The sequence below is a fragment of the Cnephaeus nilssonii genome (assembly GCF_951640355.1).
Source record: "Cnephaeus nilssonii genome assembly, chromosome: 2".
Taxonomy (NCBI): Eukaryota; Metazoa; Chordata; class Mammalia; order Chiroptera; family Vespertilionidae; genus Cnephaeus; species Cnephaeus nilssonii.
The window spans coordinates 84,178,376-84,196,790 of NC_137073.1; the positions used below are offsets into that span (position 1 = coordinate 84,178,376).

Below are 18,415 nucleotides of genomic sequence, written 5' to 3' on the forward strand. Positions count from 1 at the left end.
TGAACACTGGCAGGAAAGGTAACGTGGAGCCTTGTGGGGATCTCTTTTCCACTCGGTTAGTGCGCACTGACATGCTTCTGATAGGTTTTGGTGGTAAGGAAGGTGCCGCGTGGAGACAGTCCCGAGCTACTGGAAAAAAGGTCAGCGCAAAGAGAGACCGAAGATACTCCCCTTCCATTACACCGCTCCGGCCGGTCCCAACGGGGCACCGGAGGAGGAAAGGCCACTTTTTTGCCCCTCCGAGGACCTTGGCTAAAAGACCTCCGCGGACTTGTCCCCGTCTACGTCGCCCAAAGGCAAGGACCCACCCTGGGGCGTCAGATGCCCGCGTGGCTGCCGCGCGGGGAGAGACGGGGGTGTGCCGAGCTCGCGGGGGTCCGGCCGGGCGCACAGACCGAGGGCTGCGGCGCACGGACGGCGGGCACACACCGGGCCGGGCCGGGCCGCGGCACCAAAGCGGTTCAGTGAAAATCACCAAGGGGAAGGGGTGGCGGGGCGAACGAACTCGGATTGTCCCCTCAGGTGACATCACACGTGCCGCACGGTGCTTCAGTTTACGGGGCGCCCTGACTTTTCCCCCCGTGTACTGATCGCGCCACCGTGGCCCTCGCTGTCACCTCACCTCTCCAGTTCTTGTACGCCGGGATGTAGTAGTATTTGTTCCCGAACTGGTCTGTGCCCACTAGCTCCTTCACCTCCTTGGACAGCGCTCTCCACACGGTGCGCAACAAATCCTGGGACCAACCCATATCGGCCCCCCGGATCCCAGCGTGAGCTGCCGCAGGGTCCGCCGCGACATTAACAAGAACGCCCCGCCCACCAGCCCGAGAACTCCCACTGGCCTCACGCCCTCCCAGTAACGGCGCTCACCATTGGTCAGATGGCTTCCTGGCTCTACCAATGGGAGGATCCGTTGTTGGAGCCCCGCCCCCGAGCTCTGTCATGGCCGCGGCCAGTGTACCTACCCGCGCAGAAGATCGGGATGCTAGGGTTTTTGTCGGCGCGACAAGCCGGATTGGACGACCCTCTTCACCTACAAAGAGCGGAGTCCACACGAAGGTATAGGAAACATTTACTCTTTTTTCTAATAGGCCAGTTAAAAATTGGACCAATAGCTTTGTTGGCCTTGCCTCATACTTTCTGGCCTTATTATCTATCCCTTTCCTCTTACCAAACTCGGCTTTACTCTTCTTTTGGAGCATGTACCGAAATTCCGTATATGTACACGCATGTAGCTAGAATGTATGAAAATTCCAGCCTCCCAGAAGGAAAGCAGGTATTCAACATAAAGCATATTGTTTGCTCCAAATAGGTTAGGCACAGTGAACCATCCTCATCCAGTGAACCAGTCTCATCCCAGAAACCAGGCAAGGGCCAATCTTTAAAGCAAGCCTTTCTAAGGATAGCAGTTTCAGACCTGCGATATTAACTCTTTTTTTTTTTTTTTTTTTTTTTTTTGCACACCTTGCCTCCTTCCACACACACCTCACCACTGTTTCCCTATCTTACAGTGTTACCCTCCCACCCTCCCTTCATTTTAATCTCTCATAGTTCCCAAACAATTCAGTCCTAAAGTCTTTAGGTTGGGCAGAGGTAGGCTTCCAAACAGGAATTAGGTTGGCCTGGAGTGATATTTCAGAGCCTGAGGAGGTAGTCTGAGTGTGGGAACTCACAAGCTCAAGGTGATAAGGGAGTTTGGGGGAGCAGAAATCAAAGCCCAAGCCTCCTGAGTAGCATCCTTGCTGGCGAAGGGAATGGTAGTGATGATGGGAGATTAGTTATATACAGGGGGACTGACCAGATAAATAAATACATTAATGATAATGAAAGCCATGTTTCTCATTGTTAGAAGAGAACTCAAGGAAGGGATGATGGATTACCTTTGCACATGTTTGTTTGATATTTTACTTGTTACAAGAAACACATATTACTGTCATAATTTAAATAATCATCAAATGGAAAAATATTTTAAGAAGAAATGGAATTTCAATGGGAAAAACTATTTTCTGGTGGAAATTCAGAAATGTCAGGACAGCATGGTGATCTGGAGAAAAAAAAGTCAGAGTTCAGATGCAGTTCAGCTAATTATTAGATGAATGACCTAGGGCACATTACTTATATCTTAGTTTAAAGTTCAGGAAGAGCATTTAATAATATAATCTACTAGCTAGGAAATCTACCAGCTAGGATTACCACTTATTACACTTACTATTACCACTGATTACAATGTCATTAAATAGCAGGCTTTTAATATTAACTGTTATTGTTATTGGGCAAGGTCAGAAAAGTAGTAAGTGAACCTAAGGCTAAACTGTCTCCCAGAAGACAAAGGGCCATGTATATCTTTAAGTCAACTTCCAAGTGCTAAAATGATATCCAAAATGCTTTAAATTATCAGTACTGCTGTAAAAATATCAGTTTGAAACTTTTCTAGCACTGCATTGTTTTTAAAAAAAACCGATTAATTTGGTGGGGTAAATATTTCATATTAATTAGCATCATATTCATTAATAATGAATTTAGAAATCATTCTGGTTAAATTAATGTAAATTATTTTTAACATGCAAGAGATTGAGACAAATTTTAATAGTTAACATTCACTAGGCACTTACTATGTCTAGGCATTGTAATGAGCACTTTTTATGTATTAACTCATTTGATCTTAATAGCCTGACCAGAATAATGATGGTTTACAGTTATGGAATATCAAAAATTTCATTCATCTTAATTTATGAGATTAATTATTGATTTTATTTATAAATACTTAATTGGCTTTATTTAAATGTGCCTAATTGTTGAGTTAAACATATTCATTTTATATTTACACCTAAGGCATAGGAAATGCTCCTGGAATTTATTTAACATACTGTAATTTAAGCTTTTGTCCACTAGGTGTCCTCAGCTGAATTTATCAATTTAAATTTTCATGAAAATTTGTCTCTAAATATCTGAATAAAAATTTAATAAAATACACTCTTTAAATTAAGTTTAAAGGACTGGATAAAGAAGATGTGGCACATATACACAATGGACCACTACTCAGGCATAAGGAAGGCTGAAATAGCATCATTTGCAACAACGTGGATAGACCTTGAGACCATTATGCTAAGTGAAATAAGTCAGTCAGAAAAAGCTAAGAACCATATGATTTCACTCATATGTGGGATATAAAACTGCAACTCATGAACACAAACAGCAGTGTGGTGGTTGCCAGCGGGAAAGGGTTAGGGGCTAAGGGGGTCCCAATATATGGTGACAGTAGACGATTTGACCTTGGGTAGTGAGCACATGGTATAATATACAGATCTTGTAACATAGAAACCCACATCTGAAACCTATATAAGTTAAGTTTAAGATAGTACTTCAGGAAAAATTCTTTACATATAATTGTTAGTATTTTGATATTTTAAAAATTTGTGTAAGGTCTTTTAAAAACCCATAAAAACTTTTGGGTGTCTGGTAGAAAGAGACTTAAGCATTACTTGCATTTTTTTAAGTCCCCCCTACCCCAAAGATGTCTTTATTGATTTTAGAGAGATAGGAAAGCAGGGAGAGAGAGAAAGAAAGAAATATGTATGTGAGAAACACTGGATTGAACCCACAACCAGGTATGTGCCCTGATCAGAGTGAACCTGTAACCTTTTTGGCATATGGGATGATCCAACCAACTGAGCCACCTGGCCAGGGCCTACTTATGATTTTTGTACTATATGTAATCTTAGTAAGATTAAGGACAGTTTTTATGTTTGAATTATTTTCTTATTGTTTAATTTTATCTTTTTCCCCCCCTTGTTTAATTTTTATATATTTTTAAAGGGTTTTGGGACTGGAGTTAAACAAAGACAGAGATGTTGAAAGGATCCACAGCAATGGAGTTAACAGCCTGGACATTGAACCTGTTGAAGGGAGATAGTAAGTTTATACATTTTTCTTTCTAAGTGAGAAGCAGTAAAATCTTGCTTTCAGATTAATTATGTAAAGGTTCATAAATATTAGTGAAAATTTTAAGTTGTAAAATTTTAATCTGGTATTACTAATTTTAAATAAATACAGAGCTTCATACCTATAAAATTTTGCCAGATAGACATTTCCAAACTACTTTAATATAAACATATTCATTTTTAACTCAGAAAGTGTTTAAGTGTTGGGATATGTAACTATAGTTGCTACTCTCAAGGAGACTGATAGGGGGGAAATATTAAAAAGTAAAAGTATATTTTAAAACATTAAGTTTTAAGCAAACCAGACTTTTATTTGGTTTTACCACTTATTAGCTGTGTGACCGCTTATCAGCTGGGTAGCCATGAGCAAGTTATCTAACTTTTCTAATTCTTAATAGCCTTAGCTATACAGTGGGAACAATAATACCAACAAGTTTATTGTGAACATTCATTGAGATTATATATATAATACTAGAGGCCCAGTGCACGAAATTTGTGCCCTCGGGGGGGGGGGGTCCCTCAGCCCGACCTGCACCCTCTCGAAGTCTGGGAGCCCTCGGGGGATGTCCAACATCCATAGCACTGCCGTGGAGGCAGGAGAGGCTCCCACCACCACTGCTGCACTTGCCAGCCATGAGCCCAGCTTCTGGCTGAGCAGTGCTCCCCCTGCGGGAGCGCACTGACCACCATGGGGCAGCTCCTGCTTTGAGCGTCTGCTCCCTGGTGGTCAGTGCGCATCATAGCAACCGGTTGTTCCGCCGTCGGGCTGAAACCAGCTCTTGGACATCCCCCGAGGGGTCCCAGATTGCAAGAGGGTGCAGGCCAGGCTGAGGGACCCCACTGGTGCACGATCGGGGCCAGGGAGGGATGCAGGAGGTTGGCCAGCCAGGGAGGGACCACGGGAGGACTCCTGGGCGTGTCCGGCCAGTATTGCTCAGTCCTGATCGGCCAGACCCCAGCAGCAAGCTAACCTATGGGTTGGAGTGTCTGCCGCCTGGTGGTCAGTGTATGTCATAGCGATTGGTCAACCGGTTGACTATCTTCCCCCCTGGTGGTCAGTGCAACATCATAGCGAGTGGTTGAGCGGCCTTAGCATATATTAGCGTATTATGCTTTGATTGGTTGAACGGCTGACTGGACACTTAGCATATTAGGCTTTTATTATATAGGATGATTAGCATTGGACCTGGCATATCATTACTGGTTGCCATTACTCCTATTAATCCAAAGCATTATTACCTATACTTTTATACCGTTTGGTCCATTTCCCACACAACAGCTGAAGTGCTTGGAAAAATGCAAATCAGAACATGTCATTCTGGCTGGTATGGCTCAGTTGGTTGGAGCATCGTCCCATAACATCAGAACATGTCATTACCCTACTTAAAATTCATCTTGACCCCCACATGACTACAGGAAAGTTCAAAACCCTTCATGTAGTCTGTCCTATATAATAAAAGTCTAATATGCTAAGTGTCAGGTCATCTGTTCAACCAATGAAAGCATAATATGCTAATGATATGCTAAGGCCGCTCAACCACTAGCTATGCTTTTATACCTTCTAAATTCTTATAATTAATTTTATTCCTCTTTAATACCAGATTATCTTTTCCATATAAAAACATGAAGCTGTATCTCTTATTGGGTTTACTCTATTACATAATAATAATCTTACTTTTAAATAATGTCCATGCCATCATATAGTTCAAATACAGTCAATTCCGGTAATAATTCAGTTTTTTCATCCAATTACTGGAATCAAGCTTTTGGAAGTCATTCTAGCAAAGATGAAACATTTGGCATTATTGTAAATACCATTTAAATTCAGTTTAAGAGTTCAACTTTAAAAACATTTGTTTGTTTTTGTTGTTATAATACATGTAGTGTTGTGATTTAAAAAAATGCATTTCACAAAGCTCAAATATAAAGCATAAAGGTTTTTGAAATTGGTTGTGGAACACATGTAACTCACATGTATCCAAACAAGCTGCAACACTTTATCAACCAAACTAAAAGTTGTAGTTGTTAAAATTTATAAATATTTCTGTATAGACATAATTAGAGTAAAAACTACAAATGTAACGAAGCTAATGAATAAAAAACAACAACTATTGCCCACCACCAGTTGGACTTTAGAACTCTTTGATCAAAGAACTTTGAAGAACTGCTTTTAAATTAACCTAATTGTTCTACAAATTGGTATTGAATTTTTCTTAAAACAAGTCTGTAAATCGGTGCTACTTAAGACATGCTGCTATTTCATGAACCTTTTGTAACTGGTTCACCACAAGATAAGGAGGTTGTACCAGAATTTAAATCTACTACGTCACTAAGCACACAGATTAGATGAGCTGAGATTTTTTTTTGTAGCAAGACTTTCTCAGTGAAGAGTGTTCATTTCTGGCACAAGCTCTTTATGGACAAGTACTTTAAATAGCAAAGAAACTAAAGATGGCAAGATCAAAACCAATGTATAACACTTATAATAAGTATAAGTGAGGAAGTATCCTCACAAGCCACAAGGTGTGAATGAGTGGGAATAAACTGATACATGTAACTGCAAGATCTATGTGGTATCAGAATGTATACCAGGGAAGGCAATTAAAAGCATTGGGGCATCAGATAGACCTGATAACTAACATAACCAGCAGACAGTTGAAAACTCAGCAAGCCAGTTTGACTACAGCAGCTGAAAGTGGGAGAGGATGGCATATTCTGAATGTTCAAGGGGTTCACAGGCCCGTGGAGCTGGAGTGTCTTGGCCTTATATCTCTTTAGCTAATCAACTACAGAGCCCCTGTAGGACAGAACCCTATACTGAGGAAAACTACTTGGAATAGAATCCAAATTAAGTAATATAGGGACACTAGAACAAAGGAAAAAGATGGCCCAGATAAATGTGGGAGAGATAACAGAACCAGGAAATCTCTGAAAGTAAGCTGCCATATTTTGAGCATCTTACAAAAAAGAAGAAAACGCTCTAGAGGTAGAAAATAGAAATATTCTAAACCAAGTCTCCCTTCTAAAAATTTAAGAAAATTAATTTTATGTAAAAATGAGCAAAAGAACAGATTAAAGTCAAATTACATACAAAATTATTATTAGAACAAAGAGAAAAAGCAAAAGTTATGCACCGATAGATCACACAGTTGTGTCAGAAAGATATGCTAATGAAGTAATGAGAACTTTATCCTAATATTTCAAAACTAAAAGTCATTTTAAAAAGATACAGTATATGAAAGAATAACATAAGTTGTAATTAGAAAAAACTCAGAAGTGAGATGATCAGATTCAAGAAACAATTAGAAATAAAAATGTTTCAGAAAAGAAGACTAAAGCATAGGGAACACAAGCAAATACATATAAGATATAATGCCTTAGGTGAAGTTGGAAAGAAGGAGAAATCCTATATAATAAAACCCTAATATGTAAATCAACCTAACAGCAGAACGACCAGTCGCTATGACGTGCACTGACCACCAAGGGGCAGATGCTCAATGCAGGAGCTGCCCCCTGGTGGTCAGTGCGCTCCCACAGGGGGAGCGCCATTCAGCCAGAAGCTGGGCTCATGGCTTGCAAGCGCAGCAGAGGTGGTGGGAGCTTCTCCCGCCTCCACAGCAGCACCAAGGACCCCTTGGGGGATGTCCGACTGCCGGCTTAGGCCTGCTCTAACATAACAAGCAGTCAGGGGAGCAGGCCTAAGCCAGCAGTCGGACATCCCCCGAGGGGTCCCAGACTACGAGAGGGTGCAGGCCAGACTGAGGGACCCCTCCCTTCCCCCAGTGCATGAATGTCATGCACCGGGCCTCTGGTATTAAATAAAAAAAGAAATGGAGGCCTGGGGTGGTGAGGTCTGGGATGGAGGGGATCAATGGGGGGAAAAAGGAGGACATCTGTAATACTTTCAACAATAAAGATAAATTTAAAAAAGAAAGAAATGGAGAAAGGAAAAGTATTTAAGAGATAGAGACATGTATAAATGACAGGCAAAGGAGTTCCACCACATATACAATAGTAGTTCCCTGAGAAGGGACCCAAAGGAAAAGAACAGAATAAATATTAAAACTATAATCCAAGAAGACTTTCCTAGAAGAAATAAGATCTGAAATTACATGTAAGGGAAAGAAAATTATAATGTTAGCAAATATTTACATATTTTGGGCTTTATCCAAAGAAATGAAGTTTCTTATCTCAGGTGTTCAAGGAAATAAAATGTGAGTCAAAGATTTTATATCCAGTCAGATTTTTAAGGACAGACAAATTGTCAATAACGTACAATAATTCAGGGAATATGGTTCTTGGGAATCTACCAGAAAATAAAATCAGAGAACCAGAATGAATAGTCAGCAACATGAGGATTGATGGTGAGCAATAATATTAGCAAATAGCAATACTTTATATAGATCTATAACTTCATGGATCTGTATCTCTTCCCTACTAGATTTTAAACTCTGCAAAGACAGGAATCATGCCTATCTTGTTCACAGTTGTATTAGTAGAGTGCCTAGCATATTGCAGGTCTCAAAGTTGAATTAATTGAGTAAAAATGTTCATAATGGAAAGAATCTAACATTTATTGATCACCATTTTTTTTGCCAGGCAATATATAAGGCACTTTGCATATTACTTTTATATTTACATCAACTTTATGATTTAGGTGAAACTGTCCCCCTTTTCTAAAATGTTTGAAGACTGAAACAGGTAAAGTAACTTGCCCAGGATCATATAGCTAGCTGGCATCAGTAATGATCAGCTAGCCTATCTGATTCCATTTCTATTTAGCACAATTATAATTAGGACATTTAAAATTACTTTGTAATATTTTACTTTCTAGTAAGAAATATCTTTTGCTATCGTGTTATTACTGTCCTTTCTTGGTGGTATCATGAAGGTAAATTTTAAATGATCACAATGAATCTTTTCATATTCATTCTGTAAATAATAGATTAAGAAAATTTAGTTGATTGAAGTCTAGATTAATTTTTACTTGGTATTTGTGAGCATAATATATGTGGGGTTTTAAAGATCAGTAATTTTCAGAAATACGTAAACATAAATAATTGAACTACATAAAATGATAAATGTTAACTTTTTTATTATTAGCATGTTATCAGGTGGTTCAGATGGTGTGATTGTACTTTATGATCTTGAGAACTCCAGCAGACAACCTTGTTACACATGTAAAGCAGTGTGTTCTGTTGACAGGTGTGTATTAAAAATGTAATTCATTAATTTGTAAAAAGTTGAGTGTTTTTTTTGCATCAAATGCAAACTATGAAAAAAAGCAGTCATATGATTAAATGTCTCAATCAGCTTGTTCACATGATGTATTTACTTGGGTATTCCTTGACATTTTCTTAAAAAATAATAACAAACTCAGGTGTAGATGTTTTTAATGAGACTTTCCCAAAACATCATTTCTCAAAAGGATTTTATTTAAAAACTTTTGATTATGTGCTTTTTATTCTCTACTTATGTAGCACGCCTCAGCTAACTATTAGCTTTTAGTACCACTTAGAGTAAGAGTCATTTATGAGTCTCTCAGCTAATTATAAACACAAATTAGATTTTTCAGTTGATATTAATAGAACAAAAAGATTAAAGGCTAGAAGCAATGAATATACTGGCAGTCCCTCACCAAACAGACATGCACATGTACACACAGCCCTCTTACCTCTCTACTTACTTAAAGCTTCCTAACTTACTAGTAAAAACATACCTCTCTTTGTCTTGAATTTTCTGACTATTCTTTACTGTCTTTCCAGGCTTGTGAGAATTATTTTTAAGGCTTTAACAAAATGTTTTGTGGTTTTAATAAAATGTTTTATTTTTTCATAATGGTCACTTCTTGTCACCTATATCTGATCTGATGTTGAAAAGACCTTTGAATTTACAGAAGGAATAGGTGTTGAGAAATTGCTTTTAAGAGGAAAAAGTCATGAACATTAATATAACAACCACTCTGTATTAAAGTTGTTCCCAAGGCGTTCGAAGCGGTGTGTGAGTCCATGAAATGTTTAAGAGATTGATGATTGTTTCTTGGCTCTGGTGCTTCATTTTGGAAATATAGACTTAGGAAATATTTCTCTGAGCCTCAGATTGTTCTTACAAGGTTTCTGTGAGAAATGAAATGTTATTTAAAAGAAATACTATCTTTCAAAAAGCACACTGGAAACTATAAAGCCACTATGTGAATGGGAGGTAATATATAGTTATAGGGAAACTTAGTACAAAGCAAGCTACCATCTAAAATATTCTGAAATGTGGTTTCTTATAAAACTTATATCATTTTATAGTCTTCACTACTTCCAAAAAAAAAAAAAATCTAAATTCTTAAGTGTAGGAAAGTCATATTAATTAAATTCATTTTTATCTTGTTTTATCTTAGATAACATTTAACATTGTTTAATTTGTTATATAGCAAAATAGTATTTATATATATATACCACATGCTATATAATGTTATTCCATGAAGACTACGATCTGCTTTTCTGGTGTGTAAAGTCAGGTAAATGCTTAGTGTATCAGCCTTTTGCTTTACTTTGGATTCACTGTCTTTTAAAGTATAACATAGGCTTATAGTGAGCATCTTTACAAAATGATTTAAAGTAGCATATTTATATCCGAAGACTTTATAAACGAACTTTAAAAATTAATTTCAATAAAAATTGTTGTTGAGTTAATGTGGCTTACATGGTTTCCTGATATTTATTTTGGCTTTACTTAATGTATTTGTTCTTGAGTACCAAAAAGGCTTTTTTTCCTCTACGAAAATTCTTATTAAATGTGAATGAGAATAACAGATCATGCATAATAAGGGAATAATAGAATATTTTGTCCTATTTTAAATTGAAAACATTTTCTATTTAAAATATAAATGAGCTTTTGTGATCATCACATTAAAGATTTGTTTTGTTTAAAACTGGAATATCTCCTTGTAGTTCAAGATTCTTAGAAGTAAATAGAACTTAATTCTTCTTATCTTAAGCAGAAATTTATTGGGATATTGGTTAAAAAAGAAATTTATTGGATAGATAATTAGTTTCTCACATACCTGGCAGGAAGTTGGGAGAATTAAATGTAGAAAATGAGCAAAAGCTGAAGAAACTAGGATAGGGAACACCATCAAGGTTATTCCACAGGAACAATTTAGTTTCTGCTATATGTCACCAACACAGAGTCTAAACTCCACAGCTATGAATAATTGCTGACTATCCCTGGGTTTTAGGTTTATTACTGGCTAGAGTTTTAGAGTCCCAGGCAGGATTGATGAAGTTCGAGACACATGCCCACGCCCTTGCTGCCAAGGGTAAGGAAATGAGAATGGAGCCCCTTGCTTTCTGTAATAAGAGACAGGGTCCTGCCATTCAATAAAACAAAGGGATTTCCCCCAAACAGGTGGAGTTTGTATACTCATACTCAGCAGCCAAGAAAAGAGCACATGTCTATTACAGTCCACCCATTTGGCTGTTTAACATCCATATACATCTTTCTTCCCATGCTTACCCTTCCTTTTTAGGGGGCTTGGGGAAGGGACAAAAAGTTCCAGCCTAACCTAATGCACATATTCACTATATGACCAAAATGTATCATCCTCTTCCCCAAAGGGTGATGACCCTAAGTCTAGTTAGTTACCACATCCAACTCCAGTTCAAGATAATGTCCATTTTCCCACTAGTTTTACATGATCTTGTATCAATATTATGCAAACTCTGGGCTCAATTGTATAGTTAACCTATATAAATTAATGGAGTTAAGATAGAGGAAAGAAGGGAAATTAAATTAAAGTATATATAAGTATATCTACATATGACATAGAAAGAAAGAAAATATGGATAGGCACTATATTCCTTTTATTTTTGTAGCTGTCTCAAGGCCAGAACTGGTACTTAAGACTTTCTTCATGTTCTCATTCTTCAGTAGCAGCAAAAATGTTCAAGGTCCTTAAGCTGGTATTGTGATCCAAACCTTCACCTTAAGGAATCGGAACTCATGCTGGTCCTATCTTCACACAGTTGCAGTTGTCTTCTGTTAACTTTTATCTTATGGAAAATTTCTAACATATACAAAAGTAGAGAGTAATATGAGCTGCATACCCATCGCCCAGCTTAACAACTATCCTATATAATAAAAGGCTAATATGCAAATTGACCAAACAGCGGAACAACTGGTCGTTCACTGACCACCAGGGCGCAGATGCTCAACACAGGAGCTGCCCCCTGGTGATCAGTGCGCTCCCAAAGGGGGAACTCATGGCTGGCGAGCGCAGCGGCAGTGGCGGGAGCTTCTCTCGCCTCCGCGGCAGCGCTAAGGATGTCTGACTGTAAGGAGCGGGCCTAAACCAGCAGTTTGGACATCCCCTGAGGGCTCCTGGACTGCAAGAGGGCACAGGCCGGGCTTGAGGGGACCCCCCCCCCAAGTAGACGAATTTTGTGCACCAGGCCTCTAGTCAATTATCACTAATCTTGTTTCATCTCTACCCACACAATCTGAGAATTGTTTTGAAGCAAATCCAGAATCATATCATTTTATTCATAATTATTTATATCTCTAGAAGATAAAGACTTTATCATCATAACCATAGTATCATCTCACACAATACTTTTTATATTACATATTCAGGAGGTGTTCAAATGTCCCTCCATTATCTTGTGTTTCTTAACACCCAGTTTTTTTAAAATTAAGATTCAGTAAAGTGACACGTATGCTGTGTTGAACACTCGCTCAGAGCATATACTGCATCTTTTAGGACTACACTTCACCCTCACAAGGTGTATTGTAGCTGATATCATAACTGAGTCATCACCTGACCATGCTTCTATGGGTGATGGGTTATATAAGAGTGGTGAATCCCATGGGCATCGCAGTTGCATTTTTTTGCCATAGAGTAAGTTCCTTGATCAGAAATAATATTGTGTGGGGTATCCTGGAAGTATGTGAGGAATTCAACAATTCTGAGAATGATAGTGCTGATAAAATGAAATGATATTGGGAAGAGCAAATCCAAAACTAGAATAGGTATCTCTTTCAGTAAGGAAAAATCACTGTCCCCTCCATGAACAGGTCCAGTGTAACTGGCTGATCCCTCCAGGCTACAGTACTGAAATAAGAAGCCTCTCATTTTAAGAGCTTTAGTAGGGAGCAGGCTCCATATCACATTAGGGAAGCCTAAAACTAGAGATGTCTGAACATTCTCTTTCCCTGGACAGCTAGGACACAGTCATGTGACCTAGATTTGGCCATTCATATCATCCTTCATGAGACTACTATTTGTTAATTGTAGTATCAGGTCAAACTCACATAAGTCAGTTATCTCTAAATTTTGGTTGCTGTTTTGTAGATACCATCCTGATGTTCACAAATATAGTGTGGAGACTGTACAGTGGTATCCTCATGACACTGGCATGTTCACATCAAGCTCATTTGATAAAACTCTGAAAGTATGGGATACAAACACATTGCAAGTAAGTATATTAAAATCTTTCCAAATGGCTCTGTAGGATGATGAGGAATTTAATTCTAAACCTTTTTGGTGTGATTATTTGCTAAGATGTCATGTAATAGATGTGAAAGCACTATAATGGTTAAGGAAAGGTAGGTTACTTGAGGTCATATCTTGGTGACTAGATGTATAACATTGGGCAAGTATCTGAACCTGTCTGTGTTGCAGTTTCCTCATCTGTAAATGTGGACAATGATTGTTCCTTATAGAATGGTTGTTAAGTTTAAATAGGGCAATATTGTAAAGAAACTAGATCAGTGCCTGGCATATAGTAAGTGGTTAAAAACCATTAGCTATTATCTTTATTATTTAAAACTACTATGGTCTTATGGTATAAAGAAGGAAATTGGACTTATCTCCTATTGACCTAAAAACATAAAGGAAAAGAAAGTTGTTAATATTATAGCTTAGTAAAGGTCAACAGTAGATAATAGTTTTCATGATATTTGGTCAAATTTATATTTCTAGTGTTAATCTTTTCCCTGAGCTCTAGTCCATATTTCTCTACCTCTCTATAGAACCTCTAAGAGGTTTTTTTGAACCTCTGCTCAAAAAAAAACCAAAAAAAGCACCTCTGCTCAAATTTAACGTGTTACAAACTGATCACTCCTCACATCCATTTAGTCCTCAAATCTTAGCAATCTTTCTTCTAATTCTCATATTTCTCTTTTCCTTACCATCACCGTATATCTAGACTACTACTAAAAACTACTAAATGGTTTCCCTGCATTTTTCTTCCCACATTTTCTATGGTAAGTTCTACCCCAGAATTAATCTTATAAAACAGTCATCCTGTCTTCACCCAAACCCACTACTGTCTCCCATTGTTTAAATTCAGCCTGACATTCTAAGTTTTCCGCAACCTCACCCCACTCCCTCAAACTTAGCTTCTACCTCTTTTCCCAAAAATGATTTGCTGCCACTAAATTGATCTCCTTTTGCCTTCTGATCATATCTTGACTGTGTTGTACTCCCTGTCAAGTCCCCTTCCCTAGGCAACTTTTTCCTTCTCTTACTTGTCTTACAACTGGAAATTTATACCCTAAGATCTTCCCATTTTTCCCACTTCTTAACCCCGTGGTCGGCAAACTGCGGCTCGCGAGCCACATGCGACTCTTTAGCCCCTTGAGTGTGGCTCTTCCACAAAATACCACGGCCTGGGCGAGTCTATTTTGAAGAAGTGGTGTTAAAAGAAGTTTAAGTTTAAAAAATTTGGCTCTCAAAAGAAATTTCAATCATTGTACTGTTAATATTTGGCTCTGTTGACTAATGAGTTTGCCGACCACTGTCCTAACCCCTGGTAACCACTATTTTATTCTGTTTCTATTGGTTTGGCTTTCTTAGGTTCCACATATAAGAGAAATCAACTGGTATTTGTTTTACTCTGACTTATTTCACTTAGCATAACGCCCTCAAGGTCCATCCATCTTGTCACAAATGTCAGGATTTCCTTCTTTCTTGTGGCTGAATAATATTTCTATATGTCTATTAAATAAAGCTGCAATGCACATGGGGTGCATATATCTTTTCAAATTAGTGTTTTTATTTTCTTTGGATGAATATCCAGGAGTGGAATTGCCAGATCATATGGTAGATCTATTTTTAACTTTTTGAGGGACTTCCATACTGTTTTCCATAATGGCTGCACTAAGAGTGTACAAAGGTTCTCTTTTCTCCACATCCTTGCCAACATTGTTACTTCTTGTTTTTGATAATAGTTTATTTTATCTAAAAGGTATGAGGTGATACCTCATTGTGGTCTTGGTTTGCATTTCCCTGTTGCTTAGGGATATACACATGAAAAGATGTTCAACATCCCTAAGCAGCAGGGGATCTAGTGCAAACCTGGGCATGTGCCCTGACCAGGAATTGAACTGGCCACCTCTCCGTTCATGGGTCAACACTCAACCACTGAGCAACACTGACTAGGCTGAAATGTATGATTTTAAAGGAGGAGCAGTTCTAGGTGATGAGAGTGTCCTGAGTATGGTAGCCATGCTTGCATTAAAATGAGAAGCAGAGTGCTGGCTAGATCATCTGTGTAGATGCTGAAGTCCCCAGGATGGAAGAGAGAAAGATGATGAGCCAGGCTGTCTTTAATCTTAATCTCTGGGATTTGTTAGAGAAAAGCTGTTTCTCACAAAAGGGAAAAAAAGTGTTACAAATAACAGGATTTAAAAGTATCAGGTTTTTTAGGGTATTAACATTCCTATATTTAAGTCAAATAAATTATTAAGTCAGTTTAAAAATTGCTAGTGATGTGAAAATAAGTAAATAAGGAATTTGTTGCTTTTGTGACTGTAATTAGAATACACTTTTAAAATGTTTTTTGATTATCAGACTGCAGATATATTTAATTTTGAAGAAGCAGTTTATAGTCATCATATGTCTCCAGTTGCCACTCAGCACTGCTTGGTAGCAGGTTTGTACATTTACTCTTTTGTTTTGTAACATTTTGAAAACTTTCTCTTTTTTCATTTCTAGTTAGTTTTGACATAGACATTTTAACTCAGATGGAGATCATAATTCTTTAAAGAAAAACAACAACAAAAAGACAGGTGTATGCTACTATTTATATTCAGCTTAACAGATATTGTGCAAGTCAGGCACTGTGCTAGTGGGTAGGATTCAAAGATTAATTAAGAAGACACCTTTCTGTTCCCAAAGAATTACTTTTAAACCACCAAGTTTTAAAGATTTTACATGAGCAAAATTTGGCAACTTTTTCAATTCAACACAATAAAATAAGGAAATTATTTCCTTTTCTCTAAAATTGTGTGATTCAAATTAAACATTCATTTTTATGGAAGTACCTGCAACAACAATTTCCAAGTATGTGGAAGAAAAAATATTTTTCTGTTATCAGGGGTCACTTCCCTGTGATGTCATTATTCTCTGGCACTACATGAATCTCCGGACATCAGTTAGCTGCTTCGTCTAAAGAGAAGAGCTGGGCATTAAATTGTCTTTGAGGTCCACTCAATCTGTGTCCAGAGTTTCTGGAATCTATTACTAGCGATTGGAAATATTTCATTATCACAGAGAAACTGAGCTTTTAAAATAACTTGAGGTGATAAAATAATATAGAATTATATACCACATTGTACCAATATAGATTTCCTGGATTTGATATTATACTATAGTTACCTAAAATATAACCATTGGGGGAACCTGATTGAAGGGTACACAAGGGCCTCACTGTACTATCTATGCAACTTCTTGTGAACAAAAATAATTATTTCTATATTAAGTGTTAAATAATAATGCAATAATAAAGTTGTCTTAGTACTAAAATATAACTACCATTAAAATAAGTTTTCTAATTATAAACATTAAAAATTATTTGAAATATATTTTTAATATACATTTTCATATTTCTGTATGGATGTAGTAAAAGTGTCATAATTCATAATGGTAGTTTCTTATTTCCTTTTGATGATGATTTATAATAAAATTATCTTAAACCATTTCTGTTTTTGTTTTACAGTTGGTACTAGAGCACCCAAAGTACAACTTTGTGACTTAAAGTCTGGATCCTGTTGCCACATTCTACAGGGTATTTTTTATTTGTAACAACAACTACTCTTGAGTAAACCATTCAATAAAAAGAAACATTACTAACAATGTATGCTTTGTAAGTGACATGACTGATGTATTTTGTGCTAGTTGTTAAAAGTCAACAGGGAAATAAAGATCCTTCTGTGCATTATTCTTATAAAACTGAACTACTGAAGAGACATTTATATGAACAATGGCCATAGGGGAGCTCAAAGGTTATGGAAGGTCTAACTCAAAACCTTGCACTATTTCTACCTGTGGAAAAATAAACTACTTATGAAACTTACATGAGTACATTTGTCTCATGAACATAGTCTAATATTGTTCTGGCTGAGTAAAGGTTCTTAAAATTGAGGTGCTTTTTTTATTCCTCAATAAAAATATGTTAGAAAAAGATATTGAAATAATACTTTGGTAAAGGTATATGAAATTATTTTTGCTACTTTTAAAAATCAGCATTATATCATCTAATTTTAAATGATGAAAATATGGGGTGTAATTCAGAAATATACATCTTTATTCATCTCTGAGAAACACATAACTTATCACTTCTGCTTTCTGGAAAAAACTTTTATACAAATGTCTTTTTATAATCATGAATTAAAAATTACTTTTCTGTCTTATAACTTCCTAAAAAGTTAGAAAACATTTTTATTGTTTAGAATGTTTATCTTTGGTTAGTTTAGTGGCTTTTCCTATAGAGATAAGTAAGTGAGCTTGAGCTATATCACCAATGATAGATTGAGTTGTTAGGCCAACACCTGTATTTAAAAAGAAAGACTCACTTGCTCTGCCTGTTCTTTCCAAAGCAAAATCAGGCCTTTTATAATAAAACTAGAGGCCCAGTGCATGATTGAATCATGCACGTGTAGGGTCCCCTACACGCTTTCGCTTTCGATCACGGGGGAGCTGGGTGCCTGTCCGCTGGTGCACCAGGCGCCGGAGGCTTCTGAAAGGCCTGGTGCACCAGCGGACAGGCACCCAGCTCCCACGCTTTTGCTTTCGATCGCAGGGGAGCTGGGTATCTGTCTGCTGGTGCACCAGGCCTTTCAGAAGCCTCCGCCCCGCCGGAGGCTTCTGAAAGGCCTGGTGCCTGAGCGGACAGGGACCCAGCTTCCCCACTTTTGATGGTCCGGGGTGGGACGTGAGCTCGCTGCCCCAGAGGCCCCTTCTGTGCCAGAGCACAGCCATGGCGCAGACCCTGAGCTCGAGCCGCCGCTGGCAACGCGAGCTCAGCGTCCCGCTGGCCCAATCGGCCCCCCCACCCCCCGGACACCCCGAGTCCCGCCCCCCCGCGCCTCCTGGCCAATCGGGGGGCATAGCGAAGGTACGGTCAATTTGCATATGTGTCTATTATTAGGTAGGACTAGTAGCCCTGCTCATGAGCAAGTAGCTCGCTGCTGCGTGCCTCAGC

At 38.1% G+C, this 18,415-nt stretch overlaps 2 protein-coding genes across 3 annotated transcripts in view; one reads left to right on the top strand and one right to left on the bottom strand.

Moving 5' to 3' along the window:
- Window positions 1-816, bottom strand: part of NDUFAF2 (NADH:ubiquinone oxidoreductase complex assembly factor 2) — a 117,107-nt gene extending 116,291 nt beyond the window's left edge. Inside the window, exon 1 of the mRNA XM_079794264.1 lies at window positions 623-816. Coding sequence (XP_079650390.1) covers window positions 623-749 — 127 coding nt within the window. The 5' untranslated portion in view covers window positions 750-816. The remainder of the gene's footprint in view (window positions 1-622) is intronic.
- ERCC8 (ERCC excision repair 8, CSA ubiquitin ligase complex subunit) overlaps window positions 802-18,415 on the top strand; it is a 36,491-nt gene continuing 18,877 nt past the window's right edge. Inside the window, exons 1-6 of one of the 2 annotated variants that reach the window (XM_079794245.1) lie at window positions 802-1,059; window positions 3,817-3,912; window positions 9,045-9,146; window positions 13,282-13,405; window positions 15,784-15,865; window positions 16,931-16,999. In XM_079794245.1, coding sequence (XP_079650371.1) covers window positions 881-1,059; window positions 3,817-3,912; window positions 9,045-9,146; window positions 13,282-13,405; window positions 15,784-15,865; window positions 16,931-16,999 — 652 coding nt within the window. In that variant the 5' untranslated portion in view covers window positions 802-880. The remainder of the gene's footprint in view (window positions 1,060-3,816; window positions 3,913-9,044; window positions 9,147-13,281; window positions 13,406-15,783; window positions 15,866-16,930; window positions 17,000-18,415) is intronic. The other variant, XM_079794246.1, reaches the window with a different exon arrangement.